Source organism: Fistularia commersonii, chromosome 8, assembly GCF_037954325.1.
Source record: "Fistularia commersonii isolate RoL2024-O1a breed Wild chromosome 8, RoL_Fcom_v1.0, whole genome shotgun sequence".
NCBI lineage: Eukaryota > Metazoa > Chordata > Actinopteri > Syngnathiformes > Fistulariidae > Fistularia > Fistularia commersonii.
Window position 1 is genome coordinate 12149583 of NC_141291.1, and position 18374 is coordinate 12167956.

An 18374-nucleotide genomic window follows, 5' to 3' on the forward strand; every position below is an offset into this window, starting at 1 on the left:
TCAGATAAAAACGTTGGGGTCATTGCCCCAGAGAACTTAGTGCTGTCCACCAGCATCTTTTTCAATTTATTTTACTGCAGGGCTCAAATAAGATTATATTAAATTGAGGTTCATCCATTTTTATTTAGTTTTGACCCTTGGAAGAAATTAAAGCAAACTCAGTAAATAAAGCGTGCATGTCTGCATCTCATGAGGACTTCCCTCTCCATTCAAAAATATTTGAAATTGAAAAGTTTTTCCATTATAGAAAATACACCTTGTGTCACATATCCCTGTTTTATTAATCTAAGATGTACTCTAGTTCCTTAGAAAATTTTAAGATGGCTTTTTGAAAAATTGCCAAGCTTGCAAGTCCCTGTTTCATACCATTAAGGTAAAACTTGCCAAGATTATGTTAATGCCTTAATGCAGCTTCATTGAAAGAATAGTAAATTCTCATCCAGCTCTATATATATGTGTATGAATTTAGTGTGTGACCATATTTCTCCCTATTTTTTCCTTCAAACTAGTATGACTGCATATAAATTGCAGCAGAGACATAGATTATGTTGTGCAGTATGATAGATGGTACCCTGAAAATGATCTTACTCAGAACATTGCAGGGACCTATGGAAAATATGAGGATTTCCACTCAAAACAGCCCCCTGTAAGAAATAGCTTTGAAGATTTTTAAAATTGATACATTCTATATCTACCATCACGGAGATATACCTGTGTGAGACGATTGACTGACTTTCCGTTGTTTTGCACTAATGCTGGCACACTCTGACAGAAAGGCAGAAACAAGGGATCGTGTATAACCTACTTGATATTCTGTCTGAACGAGAGATGTGTGTTTCCATTGGTTGCTGATTGAAAAGATTACCAGATATGAACCGTTCAAAAAGATTTTGTCCTTTTGAGGGTTCCTTGATGCTTTTTTATAGGTAGGTTTGGAAACCATAACAATTCCTGAAAAATCAATTCTGTTGGAGCGAATATTTCGAAGAATTATTCCATGTGGGTTGTATCTGCACGCATTCCTATTGATTATAAGAAAGGAAGGCTAGTCTGTAATATGGGCTCCCCTTGTAAAATGACTTGCCCTCCAGCCATTATTAGCTTCTGGGCCTCCAAGTGTAAACATTTAAACCTTGCCAGAATAAAAGCGCCCTTTCACAATTATTGTGTTTTCTACGACTTTTCATTGTATGTTTTTTCCAACTCTACTATATCATAAAACATCCCCCCCCCCCCCCCCCCAAAAAAAAAAATATATATATATATATATAATTTAAATATACTTCAAACATCTTGTTTGGATATCATACTTGGTATACAAATGAGTCTAAATGTTTTGTTTTTTTTTTCTCTTAAGGTATTGATTTCTCCTAAACAAAACAAAAACCCTGTTTTTTATTGATTCTAGGTATGTAGTCTTTAGCCAATGAGCCCATCTTTCTAAATGAGGAATTACGGGTCTGAATCGTTAAAAACAAATAACAAATAACACGATCTCTAAAAGAGTAAGTCTGGAAAAAAAAATGAAGTCACTACAGTCATTGTATATTACTTTGCATAAAGAACCCAGGGCGATGAGGACACCGGGTACCGAATCTCAAACATGTGGAAACTGTGAACCCCATATTTCACTCAAGGAGTGCAAACCAAGTTGAATTTATTAGAGGAATATAAATCCAGAATACAGGATTTGAGCAATAAAATTGCTGCAGCACTAGTCAGGAGAGTAAGCTGTTTGAAAAATGCCAACCGTGTGGTGCAGAAGTTTTTTAACAATTTTATCAGTGTTACTTCTTCGACATTAAGTGTGAGTAGCTCTATCACAATAATTCAGGATGTATGTCTTTCATTGAGCGGATGTTGCCAAGTGCTGTCTGGACCAAATGGGGGAAAAGTCAAAATATAATCAAAAACAGTTCACATTTTTCTCAACAAATTCTATAATTCACAAGAACAAGGCTCTAGTGCTTTCATTCTATTGAATTTCTGCACAAAGACAGAGAACAAGGTGATTTCTTCAAGATTAATATCTACAGAAGAAGGAAGACTGAAGGAGAAAGGAGATTGTGATGTAATATCCCGTAACACTTGATTGGTCAGTAAGATGTTCTGTTACATGTTATCTCTTATCTAAATCTGCAGCATGTTACTGTGGCAATTTATATCCCGAGTATCTTGACATAAACCTACTTCAATAGCCCACTGATCCGGCTCTGTGATACAGGTTGCAGAATGAACGAGTGCAGCTTTTCACGCTTATTTGCAGAAAAACACCCCTTTCCGTACTTGTGTAGTGTGCCGTGCATCACACCTTTTTTTTTGTTATTCTCCAAGAGATGAATTTGATGTCAAAATTAAGAACCGTGTCTCTTGTACAATGAGTTAGTTAGGTGTCAGAGAGCTCTCAAAAGAGTGTAGATTTAGTCCAGCTCTGTGTCCGTCCGAGCAATTTAGTAGAAAAATGTGTTTTTGTAATGCCTCAGTTGGTTCACAACATTTGCTGCAGTTCTACTTTTCCTGGTTAGTTTATTGTTAAAATGCAAATCTAAAGTAAGGGTTACATGGTGATGCCCCCGCATACAGTTGTTGTAGCGCTGACCGTGTAGTGAATGGCATCCTGTTGCTATATTTTCTTTATACCATTCATTTTACCGACACTTCCTCAATTATGCAGTTTGCAATATATATCACCCACCCATAAGAGGGCACCTTCATGTCTGACTTTGGAATAAAGTGTGCATAAGCAATCTGTTTCCCACTGGCTCCACATCTGGACACTTGGGATTTCGTAACCCTGACTTTGTAATTTCATAAATATAGAAATGTGTCCTAGAAAGAAGACTGTAACCTGGCAGAGGTTACTGAGGATAGACTGGTGGGTGTGACGTCTTAGTAGATGAGGAAAACTTTCACTTACATTGTCTGCTCCCTGCCGCGAGTGTCTCTGTAACAAAATCTGACACAGATGGCAGGATGACTGACAGCTGTGCTTGCTTTTCAGAACATTTGCCGAAACTGCAGCCCAGGCCTTATTCAGCAGCCAGGTAAGAGGAGAAAAATCGAGGAATGGAGTTTACATTTTGCTTTGCATGAAACTATGCACAGCTGTGTTCTGAAGAGAATTAGTTACTTGAAATAAATGTCTGAGAAGCCAAAGTTTATCCTTTTCTTACCACTATTTTGGCTCAAATTATAACTAACTTTAATGCATTTCCTTATGTACATATATTGTTTAGGTATTATGTGTGTAGGTATTAATGACAGTCATAAATAATATAGAAAATCCTTCAATGTGTTTCACTGCAATTGAAACCCATGCATCCACCTTATCTTCTACGTAGTGACAGTGATATGTGAAATTACAATGGAAAATGTCTCTTTTTTTTTAGAAGAAAAAAAATTGATTTGTAATTGTGCTGGTGAGCTTTCTGATTTATGACATCCTGAGGGGATAATTGATAGATCTCATTTGCTTGGAAATCGAACTCTTATCACTTCTGCAAATGCAACAATTCTCGCATGCATTTGTTTAAATATTTTCAAATAAGTCAGGTGTCTTATTTGACTGTGATAGAGAAGACATTTTTTTTTTTTGGGAAATTCAGGGAATTTATTGCACATACTCCAAGAACTTTGGTTACAGCGAGAATAAGAGACATATTTCTTATTTATAGGATATAATTGATATATTGAATATTTTCTCAAGATGCTCCACAAGTCCTGTATTAAGTAAAAAGGTCATTCTAGTTGTCGTGACCTGTTTTTTTTTAAGTGATTATGTTTTACATCCTGGCCTGTCAAAAAAAGGTTTTGCTTTGTTTATGCTACTTAGGGGCAAGGAGTTCACATGATATATCATGCATTAATCAAATTACACCAATAGTTATCTTATTTTTTTATGATGAATTAAGCTTTTCAATTATCCTTTGATTATCCTGACAGTAGGCCTTTCTGCTCGGAGTTTGTCTGGGTATGGGTTTCCTCTGGGTTCCTCTCTCTCTCTCTCTCTCTCTCTCTCTCTCTCTCTCTATCTCTATGTATGTATGTGTATATATATATATATATATATATATTATATATATATATATATATATATATGATGTATATGCATGTATGTACTGTATGTTGCATAAATACACATCTCCTGTGACCAGTTTACGGGGAGCCCTGTCTCTAACCCAATGACAGCTGGCATAGGTTCCAGCTTCCCTGCGACTCCGAGTGCAGGAGGAGCAGAATAGACAATGGATGAATGCAATAAAATGCTTTGGAGTCTCGTTTTACAGAATCATTAACAGTGACAATGGCCATGTGTAAATCTCTTCAACCCACTTGTCGGTGCTGTTTGTTAGATTAGTTCATTGTTGAAGTTTGCTCTGAGGATTTTACCATAACAAAGCTTTGTAATGTTACCAAGTATAAATAATGATGAAAAAAATACTGGGTGTCAAATGCATGTCTTCCAACCAGAATACCGAGGCCCAGATTTTGTTTTGCTGTGCTCAGTCCTTTTTTAATCGATTTTACTTTTTCTGTACTATTTTCTAGTTCCGTTTAGTTTTTTATCAAAGTGTGGGCAGTAGCGTTCTAGGGAATTATATCATTCGAAATTTAAAAATAATGGCTTTTCGATGGCTTTCTGACAGTGAGCCTTCAGGGCAAAAGCGTCTAGTGTGTGTGCTCAAGCCCATGTTTTCATGCATTTTTTTCAGTTGGTTATTTGAAGATGTAATTCCCAAATGATTTCTGTCATGGGGAAACTGTTTTGTTGTCTAATGTTTAAATTCTGTCCAAGTGCTCCATCTTTTGTTGCCTCACTTAGCCAGTCATCGATTTGTGCTTCCTGTTAAGCTAGTATCCATGCAACATCTAACACAAGGTCAAAACTTTTCAGCTCTTCTCATTAGTGCTTCGCTTTGCTTCTTGTGTATATTTCTGTGGAGAGACATGGAACACAGAGGAGAAATGGTCACTAAGTTATCAAAAAGTGCAGAGACATTACAGCCTTGCATTATTGATGCTGCGGTCAATAGAGGTCTCTAGTGGCCCACAGGAACTGGAAAGAGAATGATGAGGGAGCATTAGAGCCCCTCAGCCAGCTGTGAAGAGTGCCATAGTGAGGGAAGGCAGACAGTTTGATTGAATCAAGACAGAATAAGTTATTTTTTTGGTTTCATATGTATTTTGTTGCCAAGAATAAAAATCACTCTGTAGATGGACATTATTCATCATTCCAGTGTTGTGTGCATTTTTATTAATTCTTGTCACAGTAAGTCCTAGATACTTCGAATGACTGCTGCTCAAATGATTTCTTCTAAAGTTTTTAGTTGGAAGGTTTGGTAGCTGCATCGTACAAATATATATTTCTCGTAGCCTTTTGCACTATTTGTTTTTTTCCACCCTACTTCTTTCTGTATTTGGCTCTTCTCTCTCTCATCTCTGTATATATTCTTGTTCTCATCAGTGTCCTGCGTATATTCTTTGCACACAAACACATGCACTCACTGCTCTTTGCCTCTCTCTTTCTCTTTCACTCCCCATGGACCCATCACTAGTTCCAGTCTTATGCACCCAGGAAAGCTGCATTTTGTCCTCAGTGTGGTAGAATTCCCAGCATGCTCTGGACGACCTGTGGGGAAACGAGGCTTGTGTACTGGTTGGCTGTTTGACCTCATCAATCCTGTCCTGGTTTCCCCTCAGAAAGCTGAATCCTCCAGCCTTTCAACCCTGACAAAGGTAATGAGCACACTGGATAATGGAGAGCCAAAGCCAGAATGTACATTTGAAGTATCTTCGTCATGGATGGTTATATTCCTAAATGGTACAGGGTGTCAGAGATGCTTATATGGTCATAAGGTATCAAAAATCCCTGTTCCTTGTCTTGTTCTTAGTTTTGTTCCAATAATAATGATAATGCCATGAAAGGTGAACTGCCCATTTTTGCTTGTTAAATAAAATGAAAGAAATTATGCACTGTCTTGACCAAAACCCTGGAAATTATGGTCTTTGAGTTTCTCCTACTTTGGATGATTTTATGCATGTGATATGGAAATTGAATCATTTGTGCATATCTTTAAGTAATCTACTATTTAACCTTATTTTATACTCTGGCAAATGGTGTTCTGTACCAGCCACATGGTACAAAATATATTATGTTGGATCCATATTGTGGCTCTTATTATTAGGTTTCTCAAAGCTACTGATTAATAATTTTGTGATATTAGATCTTGTCTCTTATCTTGATATATTTTTTAACCAAAGAAAAAGAGCAATTGAAAATGCCCCTAATTCCTGATTCTTGAATTAAAGCAGAAACTCTCCGCCTCAAACATACCTACATTGGTTTATATGAACTCCATTGTGGTGGTGCACAGAGGCAGACTCAGAAAAATATTGTTGCTGCCAACCTGACAGCTTAATACTCTAATATGTGCCTTAGTTCTTTTTACTCATCCTGTCCTTTTAAATTTACCATAGCAGTTTGGTCAGATGCACACAATCTTTACTTAATTACTTATTTACTAAAAAATGCTGTGAACCATATAGAGGTGTGAAAAATAATGAATTAGAGCAACTTAATCCTCTGTACAACACGCTATGGATTTCAGTTAGCGCCCATGAGCTTTCTCATTAGTATGTCTTAGAATAATAAGTCGTTCGATGAATAGATTGAAAGGTCCGCTGTGGCTCCTCAGCTTTGTTGTAATTACTCTCATTATTTAAAATGTTTTCTGATGTCCTTAACCCCCAGATCCATGTAAGTCTGAGACCCAACTGCGCCTTTCGGCCTCCATCTGACCCAGTAGTACCCATTATAATGGTGGGACCAGGCACAGGAGTTGCACCCTTCATAGGCTTCCTTCAGCAAAGGTAGGTACTGTTCAGATTTCATTATAAGCATGAATTACAACATTTAAAAAACAAAATGTATGTATGTGAGTGTGTATATATATATATAATTTTTTCCTAGTTACAAACACATGGCTTACATTGGTGCGCCTTCTCTTAAGAGCATTTTGTTTTTTTTAAGTAGGATCACATTCTTGTTTTAAAGCACTTGTTCCCATGTTAGTAATATGAGACAAGTACTTAATTGAAATGACCATTTATCAGACAAAGTATCAAATGGTTTTGTGCTTGATGAGGGGCTGCGCACATGGGATGAGGACTTTTCATGTTAATGTCTTCATTCTGTAACGAATGCTCACAATATTCCAGTAATTTTCAAGTGCATCTTCTTAGCTCATTTCGAGGTTATCTGCTTTAACAATTAAAGGAGACTCCACAATGCCAATAAAGGTTGTTGGCATTACACCTTAAAAAGCCGAATAATTCTTGTGTGTGAAGGCTATGACAGGTTGCGAGGACTAGATACGTCTCAAAGAGAATAAATTAGCTCTACTAGTATACATGTTTATGATTTGGTCCCAAATGAACAGCCAAGAGTTAAAGAAGCACATGATGTGTTATTGATTTGTGGCCATGTTGTTGGATTGACTCATTGCTCATATTTACAGATGTGGTCATCAGTGTGTGTTTTTGGTGAGTTGAGTAAGTTCACAGTTGGTTTAACCATCGCTTATGTGGTAACAGAAATCAAGTGTTTTGTTCAGTATTCGGAGACTCTTAAGAAAACAGACGACGAGCAAACGTCATAAAGAACAGACCCTCTGGATCTCCTCTCTTCAAACTCTTACCCGTGTTTTTTTCAGTCTTGCCAACTGATACAAAGACTTGTCAGAGAACAGTGAAAGCCTTTTTTAGTGTGACTGACATGTTTAGCTCATGGGTGGCTCTGTATAAATGAGGTTGTGCCCCAGTCAACTCCAATTGACTCAAAATCCTCCAGACGGCTGCTCTGTTGTGGCGGGTGGCACCAGTGTTGATTGCACTGAGAGGTGACAGCATTGGCTGAAGTGACGGTGACGGCTGACTTTGTTGCAGCAGAATCGTGGAAGGTTGTTTGGTCATCTGGTGTACCTATGGGATGCAGGAGGACTCAAGATAAAGGACATTACAAGCACTAGTGGCTGGTGGTTAATTATTTCTCTCAACAGACGCGCACGCACACACACACACACACACGTCATTCAAAACTTTCACTAGTTACAGACTACCAACAAAACTTTATAACCAATAATGTAATGCTTCTGTGAATGGCAACCACTGTCAGTTACACCCCAAAAAAGCCAATACTCAAATAAAGGCATAGTGTTACACATTGAAACAACAACACTTTTCTGCTATAATCTTATTTTATTCTGTTGTGTGCATACTATGTCAGTTAAAAAAGTGCCTTTTTTATGCATGCTAGCCATGAGTCTCTTCAAAATTGTGTCATGTTAGAAACATTGATGTACTGTTAAGTCTAGACCGTTGTCTTTTATTTTCTATTAAGTAATTTCCAAAATGTATTGGGTCCTTGATATTGCACTATAGGTAGATACATGTTTAGTATTTACATCAATTGTAACATTACACTTAAGTATATAAAAAGTTGAAATGTAATTTGTAGTAATTTTTAAAAAGGGCAGTTTTACATTTTTTTATTTTGCCTTTTTACTTGATCAATTTGCATATTGGGAAACACACCATAATTTATTAACTTTTATCTTATCTTACACATCACCTAAAGGGCTCAATAGCTCTGCAGCTGGTAGAAACTGTCTGAATTGTCCCCAGTAATAAACACCCATTCAGTAATATACAGTACATAAAAAAGGGAGTGATACCGGGGAATTTCAGAACACTTTCTCATGATTTCAATCTTATCCTCACTCACAATCAAGCATACACCAATCAATAACAAAATTAAATCATGGATATTTCACATTGAATATTTGATGCAAGGCCTGTACAGTATTATCAATCGAGCAATATATGGGTTTTCTTTTCATAGCTCAGCATTGATTTTCCTTCCCCTCATATCCATGCTCATCTGCTGTAGATGAAAAAAGATGCTAACAGACGTACCAGGGAGAAAATATCTGAACAGTGCCCTCTTTGCTCAAAGTAGATGGTTTTTAATTTAAAAAGAGAACAGGGCCTGATGAATTAGATAAAAGTCTCCACTTCAGCTTTTTTGTGTTGCAGAAAAATATTCCTTAAACCTGGAGTCTTTCTTACAGGCAATCAACACTTTTTATATTTTGACTTTGCACTGCAGTATTATTAAAATGCTTCTTGATGTAATGTCAAGAGATCAGATGGTGTGTCTTATATAATGGTACCTATCACAACAGCGGGTCATTGCATTGATGACTGATGTAAAACCCCCTCCCTTCCTTGAACACATCTGACAATTTAAAGGTGGATCTTTCTCATAGTTACTTTGGTTTCAAATAATTCCTCCATTTAAGTGGCTTCTGAGTGTTGCAGGATAAACCCCAATCAACCACTTCATCACATTGAATGTCTCATCAACCAATTTGTCTTCTTTTCTCCCCACCCTGTGTTGCAACACCTCTTGCTCTCCAGCTGCTTTTTGTGCTAGAGGATTGTGGAAAAAATGTCATGGTGTGCAGCATTGTACAGAATCTAACCTTGCTGTCTGTTGCTGCACTCTGATCACACAGATAACAATCAGTACAGTTTGTCAACAGGGTGCCGTATCTGTCTCTGGGCCCGAGAAGCATCCCGTTAGCAACACAACAATGTAGGGACACTTCGATCCCCCTACTTCTCCGCTTTTCTCTACTGTTAATCAATCGCCGTTTTCAAAAGTACTTTGTAAGAGTTTGGATCACTGGTAATAAGTGAAACAAACTCTGAAGGTCAGTCACTTGTTGGGGCTAAAAATGTCAATAATTACCCTAGCTATCTGATATTGATTACTTTCATTTGTATGCTTAATTTTTCATAGAATGTGATATTTGTGTTTTTGTCTCATTGTGGAGCTTTGAATTCCCATGGTTTAATAAATATTGTAATTGAACTGAGTGCTTCCCCATCTTCTGCTCAATAGCTTTTTTTTCTCCAAAAAGGTTTTCTCAGTTAATGCGTGAGAAATGTCAATTGGCGTGGTTCACAATTCAGCATCGCCACTTGTATTCAGGTTTGTGTTGACAGATATCACATACTCATTTATCAGTCTAACAAGAGAGCTGATTCAAATTCGTCCGGCATCTGGTTTTTCAGCATTGCGTTTTTTTTTTCTATTAAAACCTCTGCCTTTTCAATAATATGGTTTTATAATTCCCAGGTGTAATTGTAAAGCCATTCCTCACCTTTCATGCTGAGCTTCACAGTAAATGAATGAAAAGTTATGAGATAATTGTGATATCTAACCCATCTTCATCCCAGGTTCCTTTGTAGACTCCCTATCCTGCTGATCATCTGAATAATGCTGAAAGGCAACTGCCTCTGATTTTGAGACCAAATGGAGTGCCCTTAGACGCTTCTATCCCCCTGGGATTGTATCACAGGCTGGCATAGTGAGAGGATGTGATGTGATTTGTATTCAGGGAGTGGGCTACTCTGAATGGAATCCAGGTTTTTCATATTGGTATTGATCCCTTTAGGGCAGCTGGCGAGAGACAGACGAACCCACTAAAATAAGTTTACTTGAGGCTGTTTGCAGATCACAAAAATCTTGTCCAGGATGCTAATGGTTGGGATTCGGGTATTTGAAGTCAGCTGGACAGTTCTGTTAACGGTCTCTACTGATAAACAACTGCTCAACTACTCATTCCACAATTACAGTGTCGGCAGAACTTGATTTCGTATAGTGGGCTAATTAGAGAAGTACTGGAACTGATGTTTACTTTCATTATCGGATCACCCACTGTTTTTCATTACATGTTGCATTTGTTAATGATGGCATTAAGGAGAACAACAACAAATGTTCAGCTAAAAGTCTGAGATTGACTCTTTGTGCTTTGCTATACTCCCGTTGAAAAGCGTTAAATGTTGAATTCCCCTAATTGCAAACAAGTCTTTATTAGCCACTCACAAACATTTACAGAGTGCAAATTCAGCTTCACCAGTGGGCTTCGATGTGAAAGACAAATGGCCATGTCACTTCATTGACAGTGAACCTGTGATTAAGATAGCCTTTCCTATCTCATTGGTTTTGATTGACATGTTTGCTTGGTGGGCACTGCATGCTTTCCAACCTTGTCAGAAATGTTTGTTGTGTCCTTGTACATTTAATCAGGCTGTCTGACAAAAATTGCTTATCTGAATTCTGATAGGCTAACAGACATAGGAGCAATCTAGTTTGTTTTTCTATACAGTGCAAATGTATTTAATTGAGTTTGACTTGCCTGGAATGCCTCTATAACTTCCTTGTGGACCTCAACCTAATGTGGTCACTAAAAATCTATAATCTTAGCAATGTTTTGGAAACCATGTCTTTATTTTTTTATTTTTCTCTAAGCAAATTCCAATTTCAAAATAAGATTTTTAATGCAGACCAGTGAATCTTAAGGCAGACAAGATAAATTGAGATAGCCACAGCTTTCCAAGCTCTGCAATCCAGAGCTCGCGGTATAATTGATCTGATACTGTGATCTGTTTTACATCTACAAAATGCAGATTTTGATATTTTGTGTCACAGTTCATTGTCACACCCCTAATAATAATACCCATTTTAGATGTATAGTACCACGCTATCTGACATTGAGTCAACTGTCTGTTTCATTTTATTCATGTAAAACTCCAAAACCCTAATTCAGTCTCTCTGGACTTTTTCTCGGGGCGTAGATTTGACGATCTAAATCAGTGTCCAAACTAATTCCTGCAGAAGATTTCCATTTAGTCAAGGCCAAACACCTTCTGCTATTTTGAAGGTTATAAAACTGCAATGAGGTGCTTGGCTCCAAACACTTCTCTCTAATTCCCCTCATTAAGTCATAGTTTTGTTTGTGTGGAGTTTTGGCAAAATATCGATAAACCAGTCAAAAGGATGTCCTCCATACCCTTTAAAAGGTTGATGAAGCAGCAAATCAGTGGTCTTTGCACAGTTGACAGCATGATGGGACACTTCTCAGGAAGAAACAAGTTATTTTTTCCACTGAGATCGATGTTCTTGTGAGGGAAGGTGAATCATATTTTCAGAGCTCACTGTTACGCAACATAATACAAACAGCATCAATCTCTGTTAACACAGATTTATCCTCGCTGTTTTGTTCTTTTTCTTCCTGGAGACAAATGGTAAATCCCCAACTGATCAAATGTTCGTAACGTCTGATGAGCTGCGATCCTGTTCGGTGTTGATCATTATCACAACTGTTGAATAAACATCGGTTTGATGTCAGACAAAAGTCATATAGATGTTTCATTTTAGTTGGAAATAAAAATCTGGATGATGTTGAAGTCTATTATGAGACTTCAGACCAGTAAATTCACAACACTGAAAAAAGAATATGTTCTGAGAATACGGTATCAGCACAATATTATCATGAGCTGTTGTTAGTATTTTGCAGCACGGTGGTGAAGTGGTTAGCGCTTCAGCCCCGAATGAGTGAGTGGTTGTTTGTCTGTATGTGGCCCTGCGATTGATTGGCGACCAGTCCAGGGTGTACCCTGCCTCTCGCCCGATGACAGCTGGGATAGGCTCCAGCATCCCCCCGTGACCCTGAGTGCAGGATAAGTGGCAGAAGATGGATGGATGGATGGATGTTGTTAGTATTCCAAATCCAATCACAAGCTACATGCAACATAGAATCCATGTTTCAACAATATTAATGTCCAGCGGGATGCCTTTTTTTTTTCATTCCAGCCAACTCACTCTGATAAAGATGTCTGTGAAAGGGTGATATTGGCAGATTGCTGCAGTTGCTTTAGTTCTAGAAGCAACTTGATGGGATACCTGGTGTTGCTGAGAAAACTTTTTGGACCATTTTAACTTATGGTACAAAAAAGTAAATAAACAAAAGGGAACTAAGCTGAGTTCATTCCTTTATACCAGTAGAAAAAACCATATTGTATCTCCTTTAAAGCATTTATATTTGTATTCCCAGTAAGAGAGTGTTGGGATATGTAAGGAAAATACAGCACTCTGCATCCTGTGAGAGAAGGTGAGCAACTGTGTGTTCAGATAAAGTTATCTTTCAAATCTTACTCACTCCTTCCCCATGCTTCAAAAATGTAGTTTACTGTATATGGAAAAAAATCTGAACATTGTGTAGCCCAAGTTTGAAAGGTCAGATGCTTTGCCATGCAAAATACCATATCCTTGCTTATAGACTCTACAAGCAAGGATATGGTATTTTGCGAAGCCTCTTCAATGTAGAGGCTTTGAGGAACATATTCACAGATAGACACAAGCCTCCTACATGTTATATTAGTTTGGGCAGTGAAGAAGAAGCAACTTTTCCTCAAAGGGCTGCAGGACTTAATCCTAATGGCTGGTGGTAGCATTTCGCTGCACTTGTTGTAGTTGGTCACTTCAACAATCTGTCTCTTTCTCTCATCCCCTGATCTCCCCTCTACTACCAGACAGGGGTAACAGATAATGCCAAGCTCTATGTAGAGATTGAACTGACTGATGGCATCATGAAAGGTTGGAGGTCAACTGTTGTTATCTCAGAGAGAGCTGTCACCTTTCCACCAGGTGTGCAGTGCAGATACCAACATTCTCAGCTTTGCTTGGTGCTGCTGTGTTGCCTCCACCTCCTAAAGATTCTGGGAGCTCTGCCAAGTCCCAAGCCACGAGAGGAATCACCTCTGATGGAGCGTTTTCTTTTCACACCTAATCATTGTTGAACACACTACCACACATATTGAACCTGAGATTAATTTTTACGAACAGTTTATAGTGATGTGATCTATCCTTTTGTAATGATGAAATTTAATAATACATTTTCTGTCCTTGTTGCAGAATATAGAGTTGCATGAGGATGTTTAGGCCCTCAGTGTACTGTCATTGCAGACAGTGCTTAATGGTGTCACTACTCTTCTTTAACCTCTACTGCAAAAAAGGACTTCCTCTCCTCCATCTGGTCTGGTCGTCTGTTAGTATTGATTGACTGCTAACATCCGCCGTTTGACTTTCAGAGAAAAGGAGATGCAGGAGAACCCTAAGGCAATATTTGGCGAGACCTGGCTTTTCTTTGGTTGTCGCCACAGAGACCAAGACTACCTGTTCAGGTGAGCTTGATATGAGTTTTATTGTTATACATTGACCTCCCTTTTACTTATGGTAATTTGTAACACTTTTCTGTTCTTCTTTTCATACTGACATTCATCTGCCATCTTTACCTTGCGGTAGCCCACTCCAATATATGTAAACCTGTGACCTGCATCATGAACACCTCTGTCTGTGTAAGTGATGTGGGTGTTCCGTCTTCAAATCCCCCACCTCGTTACTCGAGGCACAGTATCAAACTCTTAGCTCAAGAATTCTCGGGGACACAAAAGACATGGTACCATTTCTATTGTGATTGAATTGGATTATAAGTCAAGCATTACAGTGTATTAAATATGGCTCTTGGCAGGGTCCAGGATATTGTTGAGGTAAAACTGTATTCACTCCATTTTATAATCAGCCTATGATATTCAAATCTCAAATATTTAGTCTTTTAGCTAAACAGGAGTAGAAGGTGGTATAAACTTAAATTTAACATGTCTCTCTGAAACTCAGGGGTTCGTTTCAGGGTATTGTGTAAAGCTTCTTAGGTTCTGCCTTTTGCACTCTGTGTTTACACTAAGGCTTTATTGTAGTTACTATTATAATACAGGACATCAGTTCCCCTGGCAGCTCTTGATTCAAATTATCATCTGGCAACAATATTGTCAGTGTTACTTTACTTCTACAAAATTGAGAACTAAAAGATTACAAGAAGGAAAAAACAAAGCCAAACTGGGCAGAAGATCAGAATGTTGCTCACATGAAAGAAATGGAGAGCAGACTAAAAAAAACTGAATCCAGCCATGACAAACAAGCTCAGGCAGATTTTTCAAGAAACTAACCAATCAAATCAATAAAAGAAGTCTTCCTTTGTAAGAAAATACATAAAGAGAGACAATAGACATAGTTAAAAATTTAAATATGAGCTACTTATGTTCTATTTGTTATGAATTTTATCTTAAAAAGGATCCTTTGTTCTTACTTTCATACTCATTGTTTTATATTCATCAATTGACTCAAAACACCAGTATGCTGCATTTATAGCTCACTGCTCCATGCTGTCAATAGTGTAATGTCAGTTGTGTAAAACATACACAGAGCTCCTGTCAGTAGCACAGGAGATTTTTTTCAGGACACATTAGGATGAAAAGAGCAAACAAAGATCTCCTTGTTACTCATTGCATGTGTCAGCAACTGCATGGTGAAACAAACACATATCCGTTGCAATGGGATCAGTCAGATTGGTAACGCCGGTCACAGTTGAAACCATTTGTCTTCCTGTTAAAATGTGTTTCTGTCCTCTCTCCTGGGCTAGAGGCCCAAACCTTTGTTTGAATTTATGTCATATATAAAAAAATGATTTTAATTTTGCAGAAATTTTTAATTTATCACTTAGATTGACAGAAACCACTGCTGCTTATAAAACTGCCTAATATTGTTAAGAAATTATGTTGGAAAGAGATCCAAGGATATTCATTTTTTTAAGGAAAACATTGACTGATCAAAGGGGTTTTTGTAACACTCTAAAGAAAGCCTTTTTTGAAACAAATTTTTTATAGTTTTTTTTTAATGACATTTTGAGAGCAATACTCTCATACAATGTTTTATAAAACATGAAAATGAGACACTGAATTAAAGCTGCTTGAAAACATATTGTTTTTTTTTAAAAGGCTATCTGATGAGTATCAGTATAAAAGACATCATTTGTAATTAGAATGCCTAATCCTTGTCATCTCAATGTTTATGTTTTATGGGCTACGACTGCTATGTTTTGATTCAGTCTCAGCATCTTCATCCGCCCTCTTCCAAGTGCAGCTGGCATGATAAACCGTATGAATGGTCTCTGTTGCCCAAAGCTGTTAAAAAAAAAAACGGAACCTTAATGGATTCAGCAAGGGCTGAAATTTTCAGATGCTTTAGTAGTGATTAGCAGATTTGGCTTCTCTATCCATGTTCACTGAAATACTATTGGACAACATCCTTGATGTTTGTAAACAAGAGGTTCAAGCCCAGAAGGCTGTATATATTATTTATTATAGTCAGGAACTCCAGTGTGTTGATTATTTGAATTATATGAATATTCATTTGTATCAATTTACAAAAAGAAGAAAAACTGTTTATTTGATGGAGCTCTTTTGTTATTTGAGGGCTGTAAAAATGTATGAGTTAATCATTACTCTGACTCCTTTCTTTTGGTCTTAAACTCAGAAAAATAACTAAATATGAATGGATCAGTGCTTCTGAGTATCTCGATAGAGTCAATGCTGGTGCAACGATTGAGTTCTAGTGCAGGATTAAATAGTGTGAATGGATTAGCATCCTTAAGTACACAAGAAAAGATCACAGGGAGTGTTATTTGTCCCCATTTTGTTTCGTCTATCCTTTAGTTAAATATGATCTTGCAGCAAGGTAGTGTTCAAGCAGAGCGCCAGCCTCAGTGACAAACACCCCCACAGTGTTGACCGATGTGATTAATCTGTATTTTATGAGCCACCCGTGAAGAGATGTACTCGATCTAAATAGGTTATCAGAATGAGAGGAACGTACCTGCCGTAGCTTGGCTCATTTGCATTCTGCGCTGTTGATATGTGTTTAAAGTGCGACTTGATGGCTGCCATCTCTTTGGCATGTGAGACCAATGGGTTGTTATCAAATTGTCATACCGTACTTATATGAATATATAATGTATATATTATAAATATATTGTCATATATTTCATGCCAAAAATAGCAACAGCTTGGACTAGATGAACTCGGTCCTGGTTTGCCGGCCCCTTCTAGTGTAACTTTTGTTGTTGTTGTGGTATTGTTTATCAAAATAAAACATCAAACAAAGTCATGAGGGCCTTGCTATGGTCATGGTGCTTGAGGATGAGAACAGAAGTAGAATTGCCTTTGTTATAATGTCAGCTTAGATATTTTCATGTCCCATTAAAAAAGTGAAATTAATTAAATCTGTCAAGGCTTTTGAGGCATTGTTTGTAATTTCAACTAGCGCTCAAACCACACAAGGAATTTGATGAAGCTCAGTGTCTGGCAGAACTATGCTTCCCTGTGAAAGGTTGATGCCAGCATGCCTTCTTGCCATATCAAACCAGCCACTCTGTCTTTCCTCCACTGACTGCACTTATTTTCTCTTCACTTTAATTTCTTTGTTTATAGCATGTAATTTTGGGAGCACACAACTGGAAGGCCTTCTGGGTTGAAGTTAGGATCTGGGGATATTGCCACGAGCTGCTGTTATGTTTGTGTGTATATATAGATATTCCAAGGGTCTGGAGCTGTTTGGCTCTCGAGAGACCCCGAACTTATTTGTTTCCAAAAAGTGAACTGTCCTTTATCCTCTAGCAGCTCCCGCCCAGTGGTTTATGACTATGTGATTCCTTCTTCAGAAGTTGAAAAAACAAAAGTCAGCCAGGATTTTCATAGGTGGCAACCTTTGCTTGGGCCAGAGGACAGATAATTCCTATTGCTTGCCCTTATTCTTCTATTCCTGACTGACAAACATATATATAAATATATATAAACATATATATAAAAAAAAAAAAAATCACATTCCTCACAATCTGTTTGTCGATGCTGAATAAATACCGGCTTTAGTTATTCATTTTATTTTCTAAGCAGCGGGCAACGCAAGTTTGCTTCCAAGACAGGCATTCCCTTTGTTATGTCATTTGAAATTGCTGTTGCTGAAAGTTATTGAAAACTCACAAGTTCAAACAGAATTAGCAGCTCTTTTTTTGCATGAAAGAAAAAAATATAAGGAAAAGAAATTATTCCACATAAAACAGTTGATAATACTCATCACTGCCTTTAGTATTAGCACTATATGTGCCTATATGTGTGTTGTTGGGAAATGCTGCCCTTAAGTTCAGAGATTTCTGCAAAAAACACAGACCGCTGAGGCAAAGACCTTCATTCCTGATCTCGTAGCCACTGGACACTGAATGTGTTTGCGTGCGATCATGCCTGTCTGTGTCTCAGCTCAATCTGACTGCTTAGTTTTTAACAAGGTACTGCGAGCGCGGTAAACTGCACTCCCTCCTCATTTTCCTTCTTCCCTCCTGACCAGTAGCACTGCCGGCACTATAAACACAAGTCAAGAAGTGCCGTAACAATTGGCAAGCAAAGTGTCATAAGAAATGCAAGATAACATCCAACTGGAAGGCTGAGAGGACTGTGTGTTAAAGATAAATGAATAAATAAAAAAGCCTCTAACATTGACTTGACCTGGCTTATGAAATCTATGTTTTGTTCCACCTCTCTTGTTATACAAAATAAATTAGTTGTCTGGCAGTTTTACC

The 18374-nt window shown here is 37.7% G+C and overlaps 1 protein-coding gene across 2 annotated transcripts in view; it reads left to right on the top strand.

Annotated features, from left to right (window-relative positions):
* mtrr (5-methyltetrahydrofolate-homocysteine methyltransferase reductase) overlaps positions 1 to 18374 on the top strand; it is a 34344-nt gene that overhangs the window by 9569 nt on the left and 6401 nt on the right. For both annotated transcript variants that reach the window (XM_086150362.1, XM_086150363.1), the window contains exons 10-13: positions 3002 to 3044; positions 5556 to 5736; positions 6752 to 6870; positions 13999 to 14091. In XM_086150362.1, coding sequence (XP_086006488.1) covers positions 3002 to 3044; positions 5556 to 5736; positions 6752 to 6870; positions 13999 to 14091 — 436 coding nt within the window. The remainder of the gene's footprint in view (positions 1 to 3001; positions 3045 to 5555; positions 5737 to 6751; positions 6871 to 13998; positions 14092 to 18374) is intronic.